This window comes from Oxyura jamaicensis, chromosome 10 (assembly GCF_011077185.1).
Source record: "Oxyura jamaicensis isolate SHBP4307 breed ruddy duck chromosome 10, BPBGC_Ojam_1.0, whole genome shotgun sequence".
NCBI lineage: Eukaryota > Metazoa > Chordata > Aves > Anseriformes > Anatidae > Oxyura > Oxyura jamaicensis.
The window spans coordinates 7,061,922-7,087,305 of NC_048902.1; the positions used below are offsets into that span (position 1 = coordinate 7,061,922).

At 36.8% G+C, this 25,384-nt stretch overlaps 1 protein-coding gene across 2 annotated transcripts in view; it reads left to right on the forward strand.

Annotated features, from left to right (window-relative positions):
• The window catches only part of TLN2 (talin 2), a 170,745-nt gene that overhangs the window by 48,004 nt on the left and 97,357 nt on the right, over window positions 1-25,384 (forward strand). For both annotated transcript variants that reach the window (XM_035336334.1, XM_035336333.1), the window contains exons 3-7: window positions 4,630-4,712; window positions 20,612-20,782; window positions 23,384-23,481; window positions 23,757-23,886; window positions 25,192-25,344. In XM_035336334.1, the coding sequence (XP_035192225.1) occupies window positions 20,647-20,782; window positions 23,384-23,481; window positions 23,757-23,886; window positions 25,192-25,344 (517 nt within the window). In that variant the 5' untranslated portion in view covers window positions 4,630-4,712; window positions 20,612-20,646. The remainder of the gene's footprint in view (window positions 1-4,629; window positions 4,713-20,611; window positions 20,783-23,383; window positions 23,482-23,756; window positions 23,887-25,191; window positions 25,345-25,384) is intronic.

A 25,384-nucleotide genomic window follows, 5' to 3' on the forward strand; every position in this document is an offset into this window, starting at 1 on the left:
AAGTGTCACATGATGGGGATGCCTCCCAGTTCTATTAAGATGCTGCCCTAGTCTCAAAACTGAAATGCCAGCTACTTGGTATTTTCTAACAATAGCAAACTAACTTAAGTTTGTAATAATTTTTCTTATCTTTATTTTATAATCTTGTTATAAGTAGACCTGATGTGTGAATGCTACATTTACCAGCAGAAGTTAAATCAGCATTGGTATGTGAAAAAGAATGAGAAATAGAGGTCTAGAAGCGTGGTCATAGCTTTCATTACAAGGCAAACTTTTAAGTGATTCTTCTTTAGTGTTCATTTGTGTGTGTTGTGTTTTTTTTTTTTTTAATAGAAATGGGTGGAGATCCTTGTCAGTGAAGGTGGAAAAGTTATCAAGCATTACATCAAAAAGGAACTTTGTTTTAAAACAGAATTGAATTTTACAGATAACACTGCTACATTCATACGTCCTACTTAAATTGTGTTTGCTTCAGAGTGTGCTAGTACAATCTCTTCTGTGCTGTAGCTGAATTAGAATATAGGAACTGAAATATACTGGTCAGTAGGTCATCTTTGCCTAGTGAGGACAGTTTCTGCTTTGCTGTCCGGGCTTTTTGTTGTACAGTGCTGACTAAGAGCAATAGCTCTCTTGTTCCCTTGTAAACTCTGCAACGTTATTGAAAACTCATTGAACTGTGCATGTCCTACCTCAGCATGTTGCAGACCCTCCCCAGGAGTGCATGTAGTGGTGTGAGCATGTTTTCAGAATGTTGTTTTACAGAATGCAACTTTTTTGTTGTGGTTAAGGATTAGAACCAAGTTAGAAGAAGAAAAAAGGAAACCTTTGAAAAGAGGATAGGAGCTATATTCGCGTGGGTATCTTTAGGATTTGGAGCTCAAATCAATATGCAGGATGCCAAGGAATCAAGTTATTGAGAGTGGTTTTGAAGGAAGGTGAAGGAACTACAAGCTTAAAATGGTCATTCTGTGCTGTTCTTGTTTTCACGGGGCAAAATTTTGAGGCATTAAACCTCCAATCAGAGGATTAAACTTCTCAATGTTGTGAAAGGGGTGGGGGGAAGGAACTATTTCCCCACTTACAGCTCAAAAATATTAAGCTATTACCAGATTCATGTAGCAGGACTGGTACAGTAATATGGTGATGAATGCCAACAGGACTAAAACAGTGGAATCCATGCTTTGTGTAATAGACCATGTATTTTGATTTCCTTTTGCTGTCTGCAGCAGTGCTTGGCTATCAATAACAAATTAAAACCAAAAAGCACACAATATAGCAAAACCCATATAAACCCAAAGGAAATATGTGGGCAGAAATAACAGTATAACAGAATACTGGAATTTATCGTTACAGTCTCAGTGAGCCTCTAATGCAAATACTACTGAAATAAATTACAGTAACACGATGAATTTTGGCAATGCAGACTACCTGGGAATTACCCATGGAGGGCAAAATTGATGTTTATCTCTAATTCACAGTGTAGGATTCTGCAGCAAACTTGAGAAAGCATGCTAGTTCAGTGTTTTTCTTTTTCACTCAACCTTTTTCTGTAAATAATATCACTAGCATTTGAACTAAAACCCCTTCACAGTTATGTAGCTAAAGCTAAGTTGGGGGGGGGGGAGGGTATAGGAATTGAAGGGCAGGGGTACACAATGAACAATACTGCTTATGGTTTAAAAAAAACAACAGTAAAATATTTGAAATGTTCAGCCCTGTTGCTTTTTGTAGAAACTTGCAGAGTGAGGTGCTGTATGCACTCATTGTCCTCATCCCACTGTAGGTTGAGTGCTACTAAGTAGGCTCATACTGTGAGTAAATCCAGGGTTCAGGGCAGCTAATTTGCTGACAGGGCTTTTGGGCAGTTCAGTTTCATCTCTGGCTATATTCCAAGAAGTGAGGACAATAGAATAAATAAACAGTGATTAATCATTTTTAGGCTCTGTTTAGCTCTGATTGTCACTTGGCAAGTTTAATGAAAAGGAAAAGTGTATGGCTACTTCAGCAGTAACTAACCCACTTGAAAAATTAATGTTCTTCCCACAGTCATAATTGTTCAAGCTAACCTAAAAATGGAACATAGTGTAAGCAGTTTTTTCTTAAGACTCCAGATGATACATTCATTTTTCTTCTATTAAATATGCAGGTGACTGAATGTAGTGTTTTAAAAGTAGTTTTAATGATGAAACGTGATATTCTACTCATTAGATTGCTCTGGCAGTATGTGCAAATGCATTGTTTTGTTTGTTCTGTTGACGTAAAACATCAGAGGGCAGTTTATTCACCTCAGTCCTATGTAGTTAAGTTTTGGGTTAACACCTGCATGAATCGATAGACCCTACTGATACACTAGAGAAAAAATTATTTTGAGTTCTGTCAGAGCAGGAAAACCTTAACATCATGTTTGCTTTCTAGCTTGAAAACAAGAGTTCATTTTTCCTTTGCAACAGAACTAAATTCTGTTATAGAATTGCATCTGAAAAGGGCAGATTTCAAAGCAGTTTCCCAACTATCGCAACAATGATGAACGAATCAGCTTGTATTGAATTTGAAAATTTGTTTGGAGGACTTTGTCAGGCATAACTAGAAAGCAGCAATATTGAGATGGTTATCTCATTTCTCTGCTATCTCAGGTAGGGTCCTGTAGATGTGATGTTCTTTAGACATTGATTTCTGATGCAAGCCTGGTAAGTATCAGCCTCAATTGATGAAGGCTCTGAGTAGGGAAGATGCTTCCAGCCTAGTGTTTGATGCTCTCACAACTTCGCATTTGAAAGGGATTATGATGCCTTTGTCAACCGATAACTAACGATGAAGAAAGTTGTAAATGTTGAAAGTGATGGAAATACTTTACATTTGTGTTTAGAATGTATTTTAGAAATTTAAAGTATGTGCAAATATGGAAAAGTAAATAGTGGTTTCCAGGAAATAGAGTGGCTAGCAAATTGATGGTCTGTACAGAACAGGACTCTGACATGTTACAGTAATATAAATATTTGCATTCCAGAGAAATTCTTTGTACACTGATATAACCACATTAAGGGATTAGATATGCATGCATTAGATATGCAGACATTCTTTGCACCGAACTTGCTTTTATCCTGACCTTAAATCTTAGCAGGAAATCCATGTAGTGCAGACTGGTGGTGTGCGTTATAATTAAGCTTAATTATAGATTCTTGGCACGTTACTGGAGACTTGGTCTGCATTGAGACATGGAATGTGTCATTTAGATGTCTGATTGGAAAAGTAGTAAACTATTGTAATGCCACCTTCAGTGCAGATGATCTATTGGACGCTGAAATAGTTAACATAGGCTTAATTTACTCTGATATGCAATAAATCTGTTCATCTCCAGTTAAAAGCTGTGTTGGCATAGTTGATATGCTGCTTAAAAGTCACTTAAAAAAAAAAAAAAAGAAGTTTCACTTTTCTAACCAGCCTAGGCAAGGGAAATATGATTAAGTAATTCTTATAGCAATGTATTTGCCAGCTTTTTGTTGGTTAAAAATCATAGGAATTCTTTTGTTGCTGGGGGCAGTTGAGGCATTCTGTATCATGTAAGTGTATACATGTGTAACTTTGTTCTTTAACTCCATGGTCTTTCTACATTGCTATGTAAACTTCAAATTTGGATATCTGTTGTGGATCAGAACTTTCTCTTCAGTCGCAGTAAGAGAGTACTCCAAGAGATCTAAAAGAGAGGATGAACAGCTATGACTATAGTCTGCACACATGGAACATACACAGGCCATTCGTAGCAGCAAGCTTTAGGCCATCTTTTGTTTGTCCAGATCTATTTCTATGCCTGAAAGAGTGACCAGTCAATTTTGTAATCACTGACATACTTGGAAGATTTTGTTCATCGTATAGCACTGCAGGGAAAAAATGATAAATTGCAATTTATTTTGATGTTCCAACTGATTTGGTCATCTGCATGAGATGAGTATTAAGTTTGCATACTAAATTGGCTTTTGCTTGAAGTAAAAACAAACAACAGATCTGCAAACCCCTCAAAGCAGAAAGAATACAGCATCTAAAACCAGCTCAGTAACAAAGCTCATCTCCCCAAAACAACTAAAACTATGAAATATTTTCTTCTTCTTTTTTTTTTTTTTAAAAAAAAAACATACAGTAGCTTTAATTTACTTTTATTTTTTCTGTAGTGATACTCTGCAGTGAATGGAGGTCAGTGTGAAGGGAAATAGCCCAGAGCGTCTTTTGCTGGGCTGTTTTCTACACTTAAGGTAGTTGACAAAGATACCTTAAACCACAGAAAAGCAGTGTTATCGCAAAATAGTAGTCTGTCATACATCACTGTAGCTGTTTTATTTACATTGACAAGCTTTTTGTCTAGTGACTAGACAATTTCAAGGTATTTAACTCTATAAACTCAGAGTTAATTTATTATGAACTTTTAAGTGTGAATTATTTGGAAGCCTGGGTTGAATTTGATTGTCTTAAGATTTTTTTTTTTTTCTGCAATGCTAATTCCAACTCTCAAAGAGAAAAGGAAATTCATAACTTCCTGAGTTGCTTCCTTTTCAGTGTGTTGGCAGAAAGTACTTTAAAACTATAAATGAATGGACTGGGGATAAGAAAGTAACTTGTTTGTTTCCTGTGTTATAGATCTGGCTACTGGAAACATTCTGCATGGTCAAGCAATACTCTCTGACAGGCTTATTTTCTATGAAATGAAGTTTAATTTGGAGGTAAGGTTTACTTTTACCTTTCTTTGTGCAATATGATGTGGGATGAGAAATTACAGAAATTTAAAACCTTTATCTGCTGCCTGTACTTATTAGTATAGTATTTTCTTTAAATAATCCATATGAATACATAAATCTTTTGCCGTGTTTGTTAAAAGAGAAATCAAGGTGAAAATTAAATGCAATGCATGAATGCTAAAGCTCCAAGTAAACACTGCGATTAACAGCCAGGAGACTAACTTGACCATTACAGCTATTGACTATTTTTAAACAGTTTCCAGGGAGGAAACCTAGATACTGGAGGATAATATCATAAAATAAATGAGTTCTCTAAGCCTTAGGAAAAAAGGGCTGTGCGTTTCTCTGGTATGAGAACAAATAGTTGAGAAGATGACTTTGTTCCTTCTTAATACATGGAAGAAAAGTGGCAGAAAGAACAAAGGAAAGTCATTACTAGACTAAACAGATATATTATTTCTATACCATAATGTTTTGATAAGTGAATGTCATTTAGAAAGTGGTAAGACTGGCTTTGGACAAAACATTGATAAATCCTGCTCTAGATTCTTAATTTGTCTGAGTTACTTTGACCTTGTACACATTATTGTTATAAGTGTGTCTCTGGCTCTGACTTCTCATCTGGAAATGGTGCTTGTAATACTAAAAGGTTGCTAATGGAATTTTGTCCTGTTACTCTCCAAAATCTTTGAAAAATATCTTCAGTGAGCTTGAAAACAGCCTATAATTAAAGCAGCATGTCTAAGGACAAGATTAAATGATGTAAAATTGTTAAAGAGTAAATAGATACTTACTTGATCATAGTTGCAAGTCTTAAGGCTCGATGGTTAGCAACTCTTTAATTCTTATTGTTTTATAGGTAGAGCTAAGTATAGGGAATTCTTATGATCAAGCCTAACAGAATCTTGTAACTAGTGTAATTTTATGAATTAACACTGTATTAGGTCCTCTTTTGCAATGGCACCATTTTCCTCACTTTAGTGATACTTGTATCAAATCACTGTTACCAAGTGTGATATCAAATAGTATAGCTAAAGTTGTTAATTAGGTTGTGGTTTAAGAAATTCATTCTTAAAAAGTATCCCATCTTGTATCAGTCAAGCTAATTGTCTGGCTGTGCAACGGATTGAACTGGATTGGTAACTCCTTACATATCAGACATAACAGATGCTATTGGGAATATTCCTGGATGCCTAGCTGTGAAAGGAGATTTCCCCAAGGAAATGTTTTCAGTTCATTCATGTTGACCTGTTTCATGAATGTATTGCTCAGTCTGCAATCATTTACCTCTTCTCTGTCAGCAATATATCAGTGCTTCTGGCTGTTCCAAATGTGAGCAAAAACGTAAGCAAATGGTGGGAGAACAAACTATGCTTAAATTCACTGACCTCTTCACATGGGATCTTGGTTCACTGATGGCAGTAAGACCTGCTTTAGTATCTGAAGTTAAGATCTTTCTGAAAAAGCTTCATACTGAACTAGTCATGGAAAACGTAAATCTGAATCTAAAGCTTACCTAGGCTGTGTCTCTTTTGGTATATGGAGATTAATGAAGAGTGCATGTGGGGACTGGAAATTGAACTGAAGTGTTTGTGTACAATTATGAGCGAAAATAATACCCAGTAATAGGAGACAGTAACCACTAGTGGAATCACTGCCAGAGAAGAGTATGAATAGTAAGGAATGCTTCAAGGTCTTCTTGGCATGCATATGCTGGATGGAAGAAGAACAGAAGCTGATCTCTGAATCGCTTAATGTTGTGGTTGTTTTGCAGAAATCTAACTCAATATAATACTTTCTGAGAGTTAATGGCAATGTGGTTCCTTGGAATTTACTGATACAAAAGTGTCAGTTTTTTTTCTGTATCAGACAGTTCAAGATACTACGACAAGAAGTTTGATGTTAGAGAAAATTTGCTGTTGTATGGCTTTGAGAGGGTGATTTGCTTATCAATAATGTATGAATTTAAAAAAGCTACGTATTCTATTGCACTTGAGTAAATTGGCTAGCAGTTCTCCAGAAAGAAAATCTTAACCTTTCTTAATTTCATTAAAAGCTTTATCAGTTTGTAAAACAGTAGAGCCAGACATGTTTACACCAGATGGTGAACAAGGTAAACAGTATTTGATGTGGTGATAGTTGAATAGTGTTTTTTAAAAGCAACACTGTACCTTGATGCATGCAACAATGGTGAACTTAATTCAAATATAAATATTGGGTCAGCATGCAACTTGGGTTGCAGCCGTTAGTCTTACAGGGCAAGCAGATCAGAAATAGGTCTTGTGTTGCAAGAATTCTTGAGTGTTGCTCCCTTCATTCTGAGTTTTCTTTGTGTATTTTTTGTTGTGTGTATAAATTAGTCACCCCTCTTTTTTATTTTACTGTGCAATAACCGTAGCCTTTGTAAACAGTGTTATTGTTAATGGTGAACTGGTTTTAAGTCCCAGTTCTCAATCATTGGATTGGTAAAGGTATTTTCAAATACTGGATGTGTGTTGAATGTTCCAAGTTTTTAATTTGCTTTTCTTCTGTTCTCTTGACAAAATTCTCAAAGAAGGTTTTGTGGACTTTCAGAGAACAAGCACCAGCTCATAGGCACAATTTTAGTGCTGGCTACACATGGACAAAAGATGCAAATGTTCAAAAGGCTGTTGGATGATTGCTTGATAAATTGCTATCAAGTCATTTTGTTGTGCTCTTTTTTTTCATTAAGAGTGGAGTCAGAGAAGAAGGTATTTTCAGACTGTGTATATGGAATCATTGGTGAACGTGAAATTTGCGAAATCTTGTTGTCCTACTTCCTGCAGCCTGCCTTGGCAGGCTCTTTTTTAATGAACAATTTTTGCAGGTAGAAACCCTACAGGGAAATAAGTCAGAGTGTGTCCCCAATTTGGAGCTTAGCTGCTTGATTTGCAGGAATAGTTCAAATATTCTGACTATCCCCATTTTATATATTCCTTTGCTTCCCAATTAAAAAAAAAAAACATTAAAGGAAGATGTTTTTCATCTTAGAAAAGCAGGTCTGCCGGGTAAGTGTCTCTGAGGTGGCCAAACTGGTAGTTTTTGAAGGTTGATACCAGCTGAAACAAGTAGAATCATACGTGCTTTGGTAGGAAATGATACTTGTAGTTGTAAATTGGATCTCAGGTTCATTTCCCATTTGTTGCTGGATGTAATCGATAGAAGCAGTAACAATAACAGATTATTTTTCCCACTTGGAAAATAACCTCGTTGCTTTTTTTATGCAGTAACGTTTTTATTGCTCTCTGATATTTTTGTATACATTGCAAATGGTGATGGCTTAATTCTTCTTGGAGGCTGAATCTAGTATATTTAATATAGTTGACTTCCTTGCTGAACTGCTTTCTCCTTGAATGCTTCTGTCCATGAGCTGAGGTGAGGGAGATCCTGGTCAGGCACTTTATTCTGAATTAAGAAACAGTTTTCTGGAGGGATGGTTTCTGTAGAGAATACACTTGGTAATCCTCTTCTGGATAGTGAACTTAAAATGACAGTGGTAGCATGAATTCAATACATCTTTTCTTATGAATTCATACTTCTGTCACAAATACTAGCCTAATACTTTTTCAGTTGTATGTGCAAGTGTGTGTTCCATATGCATCTGCTCATATGTACTTAGATATGTAGGTGCAGAGTACATGTTCTTCCATATTTAGGGCATATGTAGTATTGTGCTCATCTGTGTGAATAACCCATTTTAAGATGTGAGCAGATGGTTATGAGCCATAAGCTTAATCCAGTGTTTTAGGTGCATTTTGAAATAGGATCTGCTAAAAAAATAATAAAATAGGTGAATTGGGGCTCAACCAACTGAAGAGTCTGCTGATTTGACTAAGAGCTTTTAAGTAAGATCATCACCAGCATCTATTAATGAGTATATTTGCTCATAAAGGTTTGCACAGGTTTGACCTGAGATTAGCACACAGTTGGCAATGTACTAGACTAATTATCTTCTAATTGACTTGCAATGTGTGTGCATCATGTTAAGCCCTAGTAAAGTCCAGCAGCATTTTATGATTTTATCCTTTTTATCTCTGCAGTAGTAGCTGGTTTGCGCTTTTATCCTGGTATCTTCAGAGACTGAGGCTTTTCTCAAGCTTAAATTAGTTTCAGGAATTGTCATGGGGATTACACCATTCTATAATGTCCTCACCTCCTTATCCAGTAGTTGTGAGAATTTACTGTGGGGGAATGGAAATAGTTTTAAAGCTTAAAATTGTGGTGTTTGCTTGAACCAGTCACTGATGAATGTTAGCTTTTTTATGTCTCAGTTTCTCTGCTCTCATATTTCGTGGCTGTTTTGTTATGATGCTACTCCATAGAGAGAGAGAGAGAGAGAGAGAGAGAGAGAGAGAGAGAACTGGCTTTGAGGGATTATTTTTCCTAGTTTTTCAGGTTACTTCCCTCATAGAGTGAAGTAGTCAGATCTTGATCAGTCTTAACAACTTTCATCTTCAGCATGTAGCCATTGTCTTTTCATGTTTAACAATTCTGTGAATGTATTGGAATCCTTCCAAATGAGTCAGAGCTGAAATGTGAGAGGGCTGTGATGAAGGCTGGCTGGAGTAACGCATGGCTGGGTAGAACTCCCAACTCTGCCAGTGTGAACCCAGCTGGCATACAGAAATTGTGAACACATATGAAATGTTGACTTGATAGGTGCAAGGACACTATCCTTGCTTAGCTTTTCTGCTTTCATCAGCGTTGGTGTTTCTGATAGCAACTGAACCTTCTGCTTGCTTTCTATTACTTTGTTTATTTCATTTAGTGTTACTCTTTCTGGTAGTCTACATTTCTTACCTGGAGTTCTTGTTAGTCATTTATTGTTTTTCTCATGTTGAAAAAGTAGTGTTTTTTTTATTAATAAAAACACAGGAGCCTGGTGGGTCTACCAGAAACCTTGATGTTAAAAATAAAATTATTACAAGGAACATTAAACTTTGGTGATGACATGAAATGGTTAAGTATCAAGACACTATTTTTTCTTCCTTTCTCCTTACTCCCTATTCAGTTGCTGCTCTCAGTAACTTAAAGGAGCTTGCACTAAGCTCATTCAAACTTGCTGCCTTGCTGCAATAGCATTTGAAAATCCTTTGGTATTCTAGATATTGGAAACTATGGTTGGTAAGTGTATTCACAATAAATTTTAAGCAGGTGTTGGAGGTTGGAAGAGCATGAACATCTTATTTTACTAACTATTGAAGTATGTTGGGAGGAGATAGCACTATCAACTGTTTTTCAATTTGACATGTTTTATGAAGGTATCGTTTGACTCATAGGTAGTGTGTAAATTGTTGTATACACTCATCTAGCATTTATTTGGATATAATGGAATCTAGCATTTATTTGGATATAATGGAAGTGTCACAGTTCTGTGGGACTGCCTTTGTAGTGAGGGGATATATGATGGATTATTATTGCTGTCCTCACCATTTTATTTATTTATCTTTTTTTTCTGTAAACTTTATCTCCATGACATGAACTTTGATAAAGAAGGATAATTTATACAGAAATGATGGTAATCTCACAATGATTCCAAATTGTGATTGCTCATGAGGAAAAATTGTCGGGGTATTATTACAGTAGGTGGGATCAAGAACAGAGTATTTAAGAGGTAGGAACATAACTGAATTAATAGATTCAAGTAGTGATGGCTAAGCATTGAATTTTCCACTAAATATTATAAGGTACAAAAAAAGAGTATTCTGAAGACCCACTTGGTGATATTAGCAATGTAATGCCAATACACTGTGTAAAGAAAAGGATTCCTTTTTTTACATTTGAATGGGCAGAATATATTGCGGTGTAAGAAGTGTAACATTCTACAGTGTGTCTATATGCCACTTGAAAAAGAATAAGGAAATGCTGAGTAATGCTTAGACCACAGTAGATGAACCCAGCAGGTCATATACTAGCTGTGTCACCTAATGACTAAATTAACAGCTCTGTGAAGTGGTTTATCACATCCTACACTGGGGTCGTTGCCAAGATGTGACAGACATAGCCGGAACTTTGGATGGCTGCTTTGAATTAATGAAGCAAAGCTTTAAAGCAAGTATGCTCTTAAAGGTTGTAAACCCAGGCATAAAAAAAATATATATATATATATATTTTTTTTTAAAAAAAAGTCCTTCAAAACATGATAGCATTTCACTGGTGGAAAACGCAGTGAATATGCACAAGTCTGCAAGCCTGGATCAAGCAGCCCAGTTGGTAGTTTGACCTATTATCATTGCCAGTGTGATTTAGGATCTGAATGAAATGCTTAAAATAATCTGCTGCTTTGGAAAAATCAGTCTCATATTGGCTTGACTCTTCCATAGAAAAACTATTTTTATCTTCATTTCTCTCTATGCTATTTAATTTTCATGCATACTCTTAAATTACCAGAAATATATTCAAAACTGTTTAACTGTCTATCTGACTGTAAGCAACTTTTTCCTCTCTTGATGGATATAGATCAACCTTTCAAGCAGTTACGTTTTTCTTAAATAAATAAAATACGTCTGTACCTCAGGTATTGTGTAAATTTTGCTCTTGACACCTGTGAAGATGTTTATTGCTATCCTCCCAGGGGACCTTCTAAAAAGGGCTTATCTCTACAATCTACTTGATTTAGAGAGGAACCTAGCAAAAGGATGTTGCTTCACCTCTTCTGGCTTCAACAGAAACTCATATTCCCTGTTTTCAACTTCGTTCTGTGGTGTTCTTGCCAAATAGGAGCAAGCACCTGGAGGGCCTCTTCAAAGAGTTCAGCTGTTGACTCAGAGTCAGAGGCTTTTACTCCTGAGGCTAATGACTTCCACATTATAACTAGTTTCAGTTGAGCTCTTTGCTTCTGTTACCCAAAAGCTGCCTTGGTTCTTTTCAGAACAGTGATATGAATTACAATGATATGGGAATATTTCATCTTAAAGGTACATTCATGCGAGTTAGCAAATCTGCCTTTTGACTTGAAAAGCAAACTAGTTGAATTGGTAATAAACTGACTGTCCTATAAACAAATGTTAGAGTCAAATATTTTGGTTTCTTACATAATTTTGCTTGAATGTGCTTGCTTGCTGGATACGGACCAAAATAGATAATGTTCCTGTATGACTGTGTGAACTGCAAATGGCGTGATTGATACTTACTAATGATTCCAAAGGTGGTCCTAGTTCATCTTCATTTTACTGGTTTTCAAATGGCTTATTTTTAAGACTTGGTTTTGGACACTACAGATGAAATCTTTAAAAAAAAATCTCAGCAAAAATTCACAGCATATAAGTGTAAGCTTTTTTTGCTGTGTGGCATGTATATATAGGCCTTGTGGCTGAGTCGGGCTTTTCTTAGGGCACAGTATGTTTAAGGTCTTGCATTTAACTGTCAATACACATCTTACACACAGGATAAAGAATGTTCTTTGGAGTAGTGTTAAGTTTATTGTATTATAAGTGATGGAAGGCTTATAGTTCTTGTTTGCTTGTTCACATTAAAACAGTTCTGACTAGCCACCCCAGACAGCATGTAGTATTTGAGACTTTGTCTACTTTTGGACACTCCTAAGCTGATACCTTTTGTACTCAGAGACCAGAAGTTAATATTTGAAATGGGCAGTTGGTTTACTGCTGTTGCATTCATCTTTAAGCTTATTTGATCAAAACAGAGGGCGCTTTTTTGCTTTTGTGTTGTTGTTGTTCTGTTTCTGGCTGCCAGAAGAGTGCATGCTGCTCCCTTCTAAATTTGTTGATGAAACACAACTTCTAGTTGAGCATACATATGTGTGATATTTGGACATCAGTGATAATTCTCCCTGAAGCACCTCTCTACAGTGTTCTCAGTGAAACGGCAAAGCAACCGGTCAGTGATGGCATCTTCAATGTCTTGTCTATCAAGGAGTTTGAAGAAGGCCTTGCTGTGCCATATGACCATGTTTCAGGCATGCAACCCGCAGGTTGGTCAGCTGCTCTACAATGAGCCGGTGGAGAATCAGCCTACTGTTCTAAGAAAAAATATAAATAGCACCCCATAAGCACTTCTGAGAGCAGCCTGGTACAAATGAGTTACAAACAGACAGCAGTGGAGCACTGTAGAGAGGGTGGACTTTTTTGGAAAGTGTGACCTGTTACAGGATAAGAACATAAGGTGGCAACAGAGACTGACTGGTTTAAGTGCCACTGTGAGTTTGTAGTAAAACATATTTTGTTGATCTTAGTGCTTGCACAGTCGCCTGCCTGCTAAGTGGTGCTATCGTTACTGATTGTGAAAGATGACACTTCAATTTGCATTCAATTTGGGAAATAAGGAATGTAGCTAGAAGGACAACTGAGTTTGTGTTTTTGATTACTTTTTGCTTAGGAAGGTTTTAGCAGGCAGCAGTCCACTGAAGAAGTGTTTGGTATGTTGCAGGAGAATTAAGTGTTCAACTGTTGTGACTAGTAGAAAATATAGCATGTGCTGTATTTTTGGTGCCATGTGCCAGTGTACTGGGTCTGGCTGGGATGTTAACTTTCCCTGCAGCAGCCCATACAGTGCTGCGCTCTGCACTTGTAGCTAGAACAGCAGTGGTATCACACCAGTGTTGTGTCTGCTGCTGAGAAGTGCTGGCACAGCATCAGGACTCTCTCTGACCCTCCTAGGGGGTGGGCAAAAAAGTGAGAAAGAAACATCAGCAGGGCAGCTGACCTAAACCAACCAAAGGGATATTCCATACCATCTGATGTCACACTCAGCAATAAAAGGTGGAAAAAGGAAGAAGAGGGGAGGGGTGGGCTCTCGTTGCGAAAACGTCTGTCCTCCTCCCGAATACCGGCTACGTGCGTTGAGGCCCTGCTTCAAGGACGTGGTCAAACATCGCTCATTTGTGGGAAGTGGGAAGTAGAGAGTAATTTCTTTCCTCTGCACTTCCACATAGCCTTTACTTGTTTTGTTTAGTTGTTCCCTTTCCCCCTTCCTCTTCCCCTTTCCCTTTTTTTTCCCTTTAGTTGAATTGTTTAATTATAATAATATTTCCTTAATTATATATATTTTTTCCCCTCTTTAATTAAATCATCCTTATCTCAACCCGTGAGTTGTTCTTTCCTTTACTTCTTCCCCTCCTCATCTGAGGAGGGGGAGTGAGAGAGCGGTTGTGGTGTTCAACTGCCTAGGACGGTAAAACCACCACAGCCAGCAGTAGGGTGGTAGGTACTGAGATGAATAGAGAACTTCTGAGCCACTGGGTTGTCTTACTAAGTTAGTCTAATATAAAAATACATAGCTTTGCCTTATACTACCATGTATACATGTAGGCTTTTAGACTTTGATACTCCCATAATCTAGATTTGTATTTTCTCAAGCCTAAATGAACAAGTTAAGGAACATCTCTGGGGAGACAGACCTCTGCTAAATCATAGCAGAGCATTGTTGTTCACCAATAGTACTGGCAGTGGCAACTTTGACATGTCAAATATGGACTATGTCCATAATCAGTGTTAGCTGTTCCATGTTTGCCTGGTTTAAAAATGCAGATGTTTTGGCTTGTTTTACTTCAAGCATTCTATTGGCAGGGATGTGAAATGGAAGCAAAGTAATGTTCATTTCATCATAGCATTAAGCTGAGACAGTTTTCAATAAAAAAGACTGCATTCTCTGTTTGCTTAGCAATGTAGCTCAAAATATATAGACTATGTCCTTGCCTCATCAGCAGTCAGACATCCCAAGCATTGGGGTAGGAATGAAGCCAGGTAAGTATGTGAATGCCCCTGTAAATCTCACTTCTTGTGCCTCTCATAAGCTATGCTGCTACTGTTTTGTTGTATGCTTTTACCTTGATGATAGTTAATTCTTGCTTGAATTACAGGATGCAAACTCCTGTTCTTGTTAATATTCAGAAGCACAGCCTTTTATCTTGGGTTATATGTCTCTTGAGAGTCCTTGTAAAATGCTTCTTGAGATAATTATGCTTCTCCCTCTATCTCTTTGCACAGCAGCTGATGAGGTAGTTTTCATGTCAGTGCCACCTTCCCAGTCTGGCAGAGCTGGGCTCTGTTACCATTTAGCTTCTCAGGGAATGTGCTGTGAAATTTCTGTATTTGTCATGTGACACCATGAGGGAAAGCAATTTTAAATGAATTGCCAGTGGAAGTAAAAGGTGAGTATGCTTTGACACTCAGCTTTCTTGTTGTTACTTTCAAGACATTTCTCAAGGAATGTTAATAAACATTTGATTGACTTACTATCTTGTGACTTGTTGTCCATCATTGACTATGTACGTTTTCTGGCTTATTTTGTATCAAACAAGTAAATCAATAAAAAAGCATTTTACCAACTTATTTCAGGGAAAATAGAATGTTCAGATCTACAGATACTTATATTTTTTTCAGTATAGAAAATGTATTTGAAATTCAAACTTTCACTGAAAAAAAAATTAAGAAATGAAGGCACGTTTACTGTGTGTATGCATGCATATGTGTGTATATATATAATATAAATATTTTTTTCCCTAGGGAATTTCAGAAAATTTCTTCTAATGGGAAAAAGATGTAAAAGAAAAATAGATTACTTGTTCACTGAGTATATATCTGCATCTAAACCCAGACCTGTTGTAGCTTAACAGTAACAGCATCCTAGTTCTAGCTGTTGTGTGAATGCATGTCTTTGCAAGGGGCTTTGAGGAAGAATAAAACAATATCTGCTGAAAGTTGAAGTAGGGCTTTGCAAATGGAAGTACAGTGTCTGCTGCAAATTTTATCCCCCCAGGTTAGTGACTGCCAGCTATGGTGACATGCTGGTCTCTTGGTGACCTAAATGGGACAGTGATCATCCCTTTACCACATTGTGCTCCTCTTCCTCTACTGAAGATCACTTCTGTCTTGGATGATCTGGCATATCATTTATATAATCACTCTATAACCCAGTTCTGTCAAAACTAAGGAGAAGATTCTCTTCAAAACATGATGGGCATCACAGGAAAAAAAGTGTCAGAACTGGGTGAACATGATTGTGCAGACAAATGTTGGCAGCTCTGACAGAGGCTGCTAATGTCTGCAGCTGGAAGGTAGCTGGCTGTAGTAGTGGTTACACCAGTGCTGGATTGTGGCCGGAATGGCAGGCATCCCCACAGCCTGTTGTTACTTCACTCCAAAGAAACTTAATATTGTCTCATTCTTAGCTCATACTTTCCAGGATTTAATTATCTTTTCCAATATGTTGGAAATATTTTTTCTTATTGTCATGATCTATCTAAGGTATCTCTGTGGGTGCATAGGCACTTGCTCATCTTTATTCAAGCACTGGTTATACTCTTGTTTCGTTGGGATTTCCCAGAACATGGGTACATACCTGTCAGTGCTGGGTTCTCTCAGTGATGATTCTCTTGCTGAAGAACTTCGAGCTGCTGCTCTCTTTCCCGTGCTCTCTGGACTGTAACTTATTATTTCAATCTCCAACCTTGCAAGCACGGATCAGTTACGGTCTGATTTAGAAATTGCCTACTCCAGTGCTTACAGGGCATTAGATTTAGTACGAGGTGAAACATTGCTTCCAAAATCCTTTTGATTTCCAGGAATCCTTTGATTTTTTGATCACCTGCTCCAGAGTGTAAGTGATATTGGGGAGGAGAAACAGTGTCTGTTAGTTGCACAGAAAAATATTTGAATCAGTGGTGTGAATCAGGGTATAGAAGCTGAAGGGAACATGGAAGGATTTTTTCCATTGTTTTTCCTCTGTGGTGTCAGCCCTTTTTCTTAACCATGTTCATTTTTCTTTTGAGGAAAAACAGCTCTCGTATTTTGGCTGTTACCCAGGAGATGGAAACTGCCTGTCCCAGTTACTGCTGAAAGCCAGGTGGGGAGGTTTAGCTTGAGGCTAATCTGAAGTAGACACATGAATACCCACTTCTGGTTTTTGAGAACACAGTGCTGAAGGAAGCTGATAACTCATGGGCTCTTTTAGTAAGCTCTTTTCTGAATAAAGTGTATTTTGGCATCTCTGAAAACAGGAGCATTGAGTTTAAGGGAGATGAGACCATTGCATATTAAAGTTCTTCCTTCTTTAAGGAGTAGTATTGGAACCTAGAGGGAAAAAATAACAAGAAGGCATTGGGAGGCCACGGTAACAGGTTCATAACTTGTAAAATTGTATTAATGACTACAGGGATTAATTTACCGTGTCTGTGTATGTAGAGTGGGGGGAAAAAAGTTATTTTGCAGCATGGAAGACCTAGGTTGAATACTTGTAAGGTGAGGTGGTGGTAAAATGTAAAAACGAATAAAAATAACCAATGAGTGGCTTGCCCGTGGATGTTGTGGACTCCATTTTGACACTTTGTAAGACCAGGTAAAATAAGCACCTGCCAGGGACACCATAGGGATGCACCATTTTTCAGTAACAGAGACTAAATTAGACTGCCTCTGGAGGTACCTTTGGACACATGCTTTTATGGTGGTTCTTCTAATGCACAATCACAAAGTAAAAATATTTTCAAGCTAGGAAACAATGTAATGCATTTTGAAGGGGCTTTTTGGTGTAAATATGAAGTGATGGATCATCACCTTGTTTTTAAACTTATCAAGTATGTGATGAGGTCATACTGGTGAAGCTGTTTCCAAGTTCTGACTTAGTCTGTTTTATATCTTTCTGGTGAGATCCTGCCCAAAAGCTGCGTTTTGCTAATTTTATACTAACCTAACAAAAGAAATAGTACAAACTGCAAAATCACAGCAAGTTTAGCAGAATATCTTTTTTATAGATATTTACCTTTCCTATTGAAGTTTCATAGTCTAGCTTCACCATTTGGCTTTTCTCTGTCCCCTTTTCTCCGTTTATGGAGGGAGATGAGGCACGGCACTGAATTTAAATGTTTCCTCATAGTGTGCCCTTTTAAAAATCCATTTTTGAGCAATCCATATGAAAGGATTAATTAAACTTTTAAAACTTATCTGTTGGAAGTAAATGTGTCTATTTTCATGCCGTTACTTTGTGACCCTTCACCTTAAAAGAAAATTTTGTTTCCTGACATGCTATAAAGATTCAGAATTAGGAAGCATAATAATACATGATCATAACTTACATGAGGCCCCACTGACTACTGTCAGTGCTGATAATAAAGGATTTCTATGTATGTCAGGAAACTTTCAACCTAAGTGCTAATTTATGACTATTAAGTCATTGGTCTAGTATTTCTTACCAAGAAACAATGAATCATTTAATTAGACATGGTGATGTTTCACTTCTTTAACCTTAAAAGAAGGTGGCTAGATGAATCTTGGAGAAGGGGCTGCCATGTGCCTGTGCAACTGTATTATATTTATTTAGCTCTAATGTTAGAGTGTACAGGTTCGGTTGAATGTATATGTTAGCAGAAGAGAGGGGAGATCTTTCCATGTTTTTACTCTTTTTTTTAAGGATGATTGTTGAATGCATTTCTGTTTTTCTCTGAATATTTTGCTTCAACAAAAGGCATTCATACCAAAAGCTAGACTGTATCTTGTTCATGGAAAAGTAGAAAAATCCAGGAAAAGGTCAACATCCACGTTACCTTCTAATGGACAACACAGCTCAAGTTTTAAGATGATACTTGTGGGTCCCTTCCAACTTGGGATATTCTATTTAATGCGAGTGGCTTGCAAGCCTCACGTTTGGGTTCAATAAAAAGCAAAGAAGAGAGGAAATCTTTTTCTGGAAAATGTTTTCTAGAACTTGTACTCACTGGTGTCAATTTCTCTCTTAATCTTTTTAAGAGGAGTAGCAATTAGGAGAGAGTGAGAGTCCAGAGGGCTGCATTTAATGTCCCTGTCCTAACACATTCTCCAGACAGAGGAGGGAACAGGAATTGTGGCTCACCATACTGCACCAGAACCAACAGCCAGGTTTTAGAGGTGGCTTGTGAGTTTAGGGTTGCTTTCTGAGCAACTTGCTCAGGGTGTTTTTCAAGCTGATAGGTCTTTTTTTCCAGCTGTTAGTGTGCCACTTGTTTTTAACAGTGTGCGTACATACATATGAGCACATAATTCTCCCAGGGACCCTTCTGGATGGTGAAAACTGCTCCAACCTGCGGTTTCTTAAGATATTTTTGTTTTTGTGATGCTCTGGGGTTTGCTTATTTATGAGTGATTAAGTACTAAGCTAATACTGACTATGGTGATTCTCTGTGGAAATACTGCAGAGTTTTGTCTTTTTCCTTATGCATTTATTTTGACCTGCTGCTGTACTGAATGATTACTTCTGAAAGTAAGGACCTTTTGGATAAAAATAAAGAATGAGCGTTTGGTAGTAGGTCAGGTCAATAAATGTATATCTTTGCCTAGAATGGTTCAAATCCAGATTTCTATCAGGCACTCATAGATTCAGAAAGCACTGAGGTATATACATCAATGTTTCTTGTACATTTTTCCTCTCAGTGACCTCTTTTCCATTGTCAGTCTGAAAATATTGCACAGTCTAGCATTTTATACTGGTGGTAATAAGTGGTTCTGGAAGTAAAAAGCAAAACAAAACAAACACAAAGTTGAAAGATTTAGCTTGTTGAGAGGCAGCTGGGTGGGCTGCCCCAGTAATATGTGGGAGTGTTACATTTTAGAGCTGGAGTTACTCCTAAATGGCATCAGTAGAGAGAGAGATGATTTGTCTGTGCTTTAGAGAAGGGTGCAGTCATAGAGCCCAGTGCTTTGGTGTTGTGTTTTCTTAACACTCTAGAAATATAAATGGTGGTTCCTTCCTAATTCTTCAAATGAGTTGGCCAAATTGAGTATCTGGACTTTAAAAAGATGCACAACTGGCCTTTAAATTTTTAGCTAGTGGAATGTGTCCTCAAATTATCAGCAGCAGCTAATTTGAGTCCTTAGAATCTCACACCCTCCTATTTAAAAACATGCACATGCATTTATGCAGAAAGCATTTTAAGATTTTGTTGATTCTGCATTTATGCAGAAAGGGTTTTAGTTCTGAAGAATTTTTGAACATCCCTATAGAAAGTCCAGTGGTGGAGGTGTGATTTGGAATGTCAGGACAGTGAGGAAAGACACTTGAGACAACCCCCAGACAATTTACAAAGTGAAACGAAAATCATTTGTATCTTCCTGTTTTTGTAGACAAATGCTGTCAATTCAACGACATCTCTGAAGTAGAACTGGAATGAAAAATAACTTATTCTTGGAGCTCTGGGTAGGTGCACAACAGGATAGAAAAAAATCTAGTGGATTTATGCAGACTTGAAAAGAACACACAGTATTGCATACTTCTGAATCTTCTTTGCTTAATGCAGTTTTTTCTAAGCAGTTTATTACCAGCTAATCTAAATGTTCTAACAAAAAGGGATGGTGAGAGTCATGTTCATCGTTAGGGAAACCAGTTAATTTCCTCATCTGAAAATATGTAACCTTTGTCTTTGGAAAGCAACCTACTCCTTCTTGCACTCACTGATTCCCATGTGTCAGGATCTAAAAAGGAGGAAAAAAATAACCATTTTGATTTGAGTTTTGCATATTGAAAATTTGACCTCTAATTTGTATTTGTTATTAAATCTGTCATATTGAAGAGTGAAAAATGGGTTTAGTGGAAATTATGCAGTTGCTTTTCTGTTACTACTAAATACTTACTGTTGGTGATATACCCAGTAAGTGAATTGTTTTCTTATGCAGCATTTTGTTTTATCTCAGACAAAATATTAACCTTTAGGAATGTGTATGCACCTCTTCTGAAAATGAACTTCCTGTATGCCAAGAAAAATATCTGTTTGGGGACAGTTTCTAGCTTGAGGATGCTAGTGGGACTGTATATATATGGGACTGCTATTGAAAATGTATCATTCTTTTAAAGTCATTGAAATTTTTTCAATGAACAGTTGAGTATATGAAAGAGTTAAGTGGAAAATTCTGAGCAATAATGTATCACTGCTTTTTCAGACAATTCAGTAGAAACTTGCAAGATTTTTGACACCATGGTAGCACTTTCTTTGAAGATCTGTGTCCGCCAGTGCAATGTAGTGAAGACGATGCAGTTTGAACCATCCACTGCGGTGTATGATGCCTGCAGAGTTATTCGTGAACGAGTTCCAGAGGCTCAAATGGGACAAGGTGAGTTCCTGTATTTATCCTTAGTCGATTCACTGGCTGAACTGAAAATAAACAGACCCGTGCTGTTTTTACTGTCTGTTGTGTTCCTTCATTTATCTTCACAGTTGTAGTGTTTGTGATTTAATTTAAAGAAGACTCTGGAGTAAAAGACACAGAGTTGAAACAGATTTTTAACTGGCTGAAGTTAGCTGAATTCTTTCTTCTTGTGGTGAGACAGATTTTTTTCTCCAAGGGGAACTTTTTTTGGTGAAAATTTCACTTTCTATGTAAACTGCTTGTTTGGCTGAAGGATCATTTTCCCTGTGTGCACACATTCACCAGCCTTTTTGAAACTTGCTCTTCTATGAAAGGTCAAGTTATTGGAGAACAGATTTTGTGGTATCATCTTAAAGCAAAGCTTGCGGCTATGCTTTCTAGGAAGGTCTGGATAAACCTCTTCAATGCATCAGCAAAGAAAGGGACAGCGTGGGTTACCAAAGAAGGTTGGACATCTTCAAAATGCAGAAAGGGAAATGCTTTAAACTGTTTAAGTTTAAAAACAAACAACAAGAACAGAAAAACAAAACAAACTAAAAACCCACCATATTCAGAATGGTGCTATTCATTAAACAAATTTCTCTATACATATTGAGCAAATCAGATATGAAAACACTGAAATATTTGTTCAATCAGGCAGAAAATCTATTATACATTTAGCCAAAGTTGTTCAAAAATCCAGATTCTTCAGAATTACTTAGTTCTCTACTGTGTAGAACCATTAGAATGGTTTGAGTTTTATGCACAGCTTTCCAGTATTAGAGGTCTTCTGAAAGCCTTGTATCAACTGTTAAAAAAAATCCAGTAATGTATGATTTTGGTATTATTTTGTAATGCTTCTCCTTTGCAGAAGCCCTTAGGAAGTCTAGTTACGGAGCTTCTATTTTTCAGATATAACTTGTGCGTTTTTGATATACTGATCTCCTAAGGCAGTTATTTTGAACAGCTGTTGTATTCAGTGATGTCAAATAATAAATTGCCCTGAATATCATAAACCTCAGAGAAGCCTGGGAACTCTCTTCAGTTTAAAAAGTTTTTTTATGTGATTGCAGTACAATTACGAACTTTAAACACCTTTCTGAAGTTGCAATGCATAACAATATATATATAAAACAACGTATCCTTTCCCCTTCCTTGTGGCTGTTAAAACATTTGTTTGCCTGTTCGTTAGGAAAACTCATAGTGGTGCAGTACAGAGTGATCTAACCAGTTCCTGCACAACAGAAAATGTTGTCTTGTTGTTCTACTATCAACCATGTAAGTCTCACTTCTCCAGCAAGCTTATATGCAGGGACAGAGGTGACTGTGATATTCATGTGCAAGCTGCACAGCTACTGCTATTTCATTACTAGGGTGCGTTCCCCAGAAGTAGAGCAGTCAACACTTCCTTGGTAATTCTGCTCTCAGTGCAAAGGCCCTTTGTGTGCTTGTAAAGGTCACAAGTTACTTATAGGCACAGATTCTAAAATTTCATATAATTGATTCTGTACTGAATTTGTGTCCATAAACATCTCTGTATGGATCATTTGCCTTTTCAGTGGAGTTTTTAATTATGGTCTGTAGGAAAAGTTGTTCTTACACAGTTTCTTGGAAGGATTTTTCCTTTAAAAGTTGGTATCTTTCAGTTATGTTTTTATATCTTTGTATAAGTAACACTGTGTTTAATGTAAATGTTGTTGAATAAATGTGAACTGTATCTTTATGATACGCTTAAAGATGAAACGCTGTCCCAAAGTTGTAGCTGTGTTTACTTGACATTCTAATCAGAGGGTGTGATCACATGGCTGAAAACTAAGAGGGCGCTGTCCCTTCGCTGGGCTGTTGTAACAGACTGTGTGCACACAAGTGACCAGCTTTTATGGAAACAAGCATTAGCTTCAACTTTAGGACCACAGTTAGAGCAGGCTCAATGGAAGAATGGTAGCTTTTTCTGTTTGTGATAGTGGATTTGTCTAAGAATGTACTGTGTATCAATTCTTCATATTTTAGGAGTCCTTCAGTTGACAGTCATGGTATTCATTTTGTATACCTGGAGTCTGGGCTTGGAAGCTTAAGCCTGAATTTGTTCTTCTATGGCCACAGGAGTTTTACCATTTACTTGTGTTTCTGAAAGAATCAATTGGTTTGTGCTTAGCCTTCAATAGATGCAGTTTTTTTTTTTTTTTTTTTTTTTTTTTTCCTGAGATCGTTACTACAAATATAATTCTGAAAACCTCTCATCTTATTCAATTTATAGGTCTTTAAGCAGGACATATGAGCATTTTAAAAAGGTCTTATTAGAGAGAACTAATTGCAAATATGATATAGATGATCCATAATGGATGTGAAATGTGCATATTTAGTGAAGCTTTTGTTCAAGTCTTCTGTAATGCCTGATCTACCCTGCTATCTGCTGCTAAATTAAATATTTCTCTGAAGCACGGAAAAAAATGAAGGCATACTAGTTCATTAAGAATGGGAGGTAAACATAATGGAAGCTTAACCATGAACCTGAATAATCTTGAATAAAATGATGATTTGATGAGGTTTCGTATTTTTCAAAGAACTGTCTTTTCTGTTACACAGCCTCTGACTACGGATTGTTCTTGTCAGATGAAGATCCTCGTAAAGGTATATGGTTGGAGGCTGGAAGAACGCTGGATTATTACATGCTGAGAAATGGGGTATGGTAAAAGTCTGTTGCTTTGTTCATCAACATGTTTTCAGAAAACTTGTTTCCCAAGTAGCAAGATCAATATTTAGTGTTTGGAGGGGTAGGAGAAATTTGAGTCTTTTCTTGAAACTGATCCATTTCAAACATACATACATGCATTTTTTTAAAAAAAAAAAAAAAAAAAGGCAGGGGAGGGGGAGCATCTTGCTTCAGGAATCTACCCTATAGAGTTGTTTTTGTAGTGGTTTCCCTAAATGTTTAGAAACAGTATTGTTTACTTCATAGGATATATTGGAGTACAAAAAGAAACAGAGACCTCAGAAAATACGTATGTTGGATGGTTCAGTGAAAACAGTCATGGTGGATGATTCTAAAACAGTTGGTGAATTGCTGGTTACCATTTGCAGCAGGATAGGTAAGATTTTGGGACCTACATATTCAAGAATATTTATTTGTTTATTCCCATACTGACATCTTGAAATTTAGGATGCCATGTGTGTTATTGGATAGAAGTTGACACGTTGAAAAATGTTGAGATTGTTATCAGTTAACATTGACCAAACATTTTTTTGAAAGCTGTTGTCCATGCTTTCTTGTGAAAGTCTGTAGAGAATTAGCTCTATCCTTATACTTCCGTATTTAACATTTGAAGGCACAGGTATCTGACAGTACTGTTTCAAATTCTTCATTGTGTGTTACTTATACAAGCTTTCCTGCTAGGTGGTAGAAAAATAGAACTAAATTTTTGCTAAATATTAATGACATGGATGTTGTTGATCTTGAAATACACCTAAACTTAGGTTTCTATGTTATGATTTAGGTTTAGTCACAATACCATGTTAATTGTGTAACTACGTATGGAAACCATCCAGAGCAGCTGACCTAAAATGTATCATTTTGGTTATAGTCTGTTTTTATATTTATCTAAATGAAGACGTTTTAGGAAACTAACTCAAATTTACCTATAAGCATGCATTCAACATGGATTACTTTAAATGATCTTAAGCTCTTGCTTTATTCTCATTTAGAATTAATGATCTTAATTTGACTGAGATAGATTTAGCTTAATTCACTTTCAAGGTATATTAAAATGTGTGTTTTAATTGTGTGTTCCTATGCTGGATTCAATGTGCTGAAAATAATTTGCTCTAAAAATTAGTTTGACTAATGTTCATGAATGTGGTCATGTAGGCAAGCATTTATTTAATTTGCTTTCTTGTATAACATAAAAATGCTGTGGAGAAAGATGATGAGAACAGAGAACTAGGAACAGCATAGCATATATACTAAATGCTGTGAACTGATTTGTTTTCAATTCAGTTTCATGCAAAATTCATAGGAAGAGTTGAGAGATCTGGAAGTCTACTCATGTGTTTTATTCCTCGGTCTGCTGTGCCATGTTTCTTCTGCACATTGTGGGCAAGCTGAAGTCACCCAGTTCTCAGGAAGCAATTGTAGGCATCCGTGAAGGGAAATGCACCTTCAAATATGATATATTTGAAGAATAATGCCAAACATCAGAGAAACATCTTCAATTCAGAACTTGTTGATTATTCCTGGGATCCCTTGCCCCATGCTTTTGTTTGCATTTCATCTGGAATATCTTCATTATACTTGTAATGAACCATTGGTGTTTTAATATATGGAAAAGAATTTTATCTGTGTATTGAATGTATTAAATTTTTGTTATTACAAACACTGGATTTATTTCTTATTCCAGGAATAACCAATTATGAGGAATATTCCTTAATCCAGGAGAGCATTGAAGAGAAGAAAGAAGAGAGTACAGGAACACTTAAGAAAGATAGGACATTGTTGCGTGATGAAAGAAAAATGGAAAAATTGAAGGCAAAGCTTCATACTGATGATGATTGTGAGTAGTGAATTCCACTGCTACCTTTCTGCAGAACAGG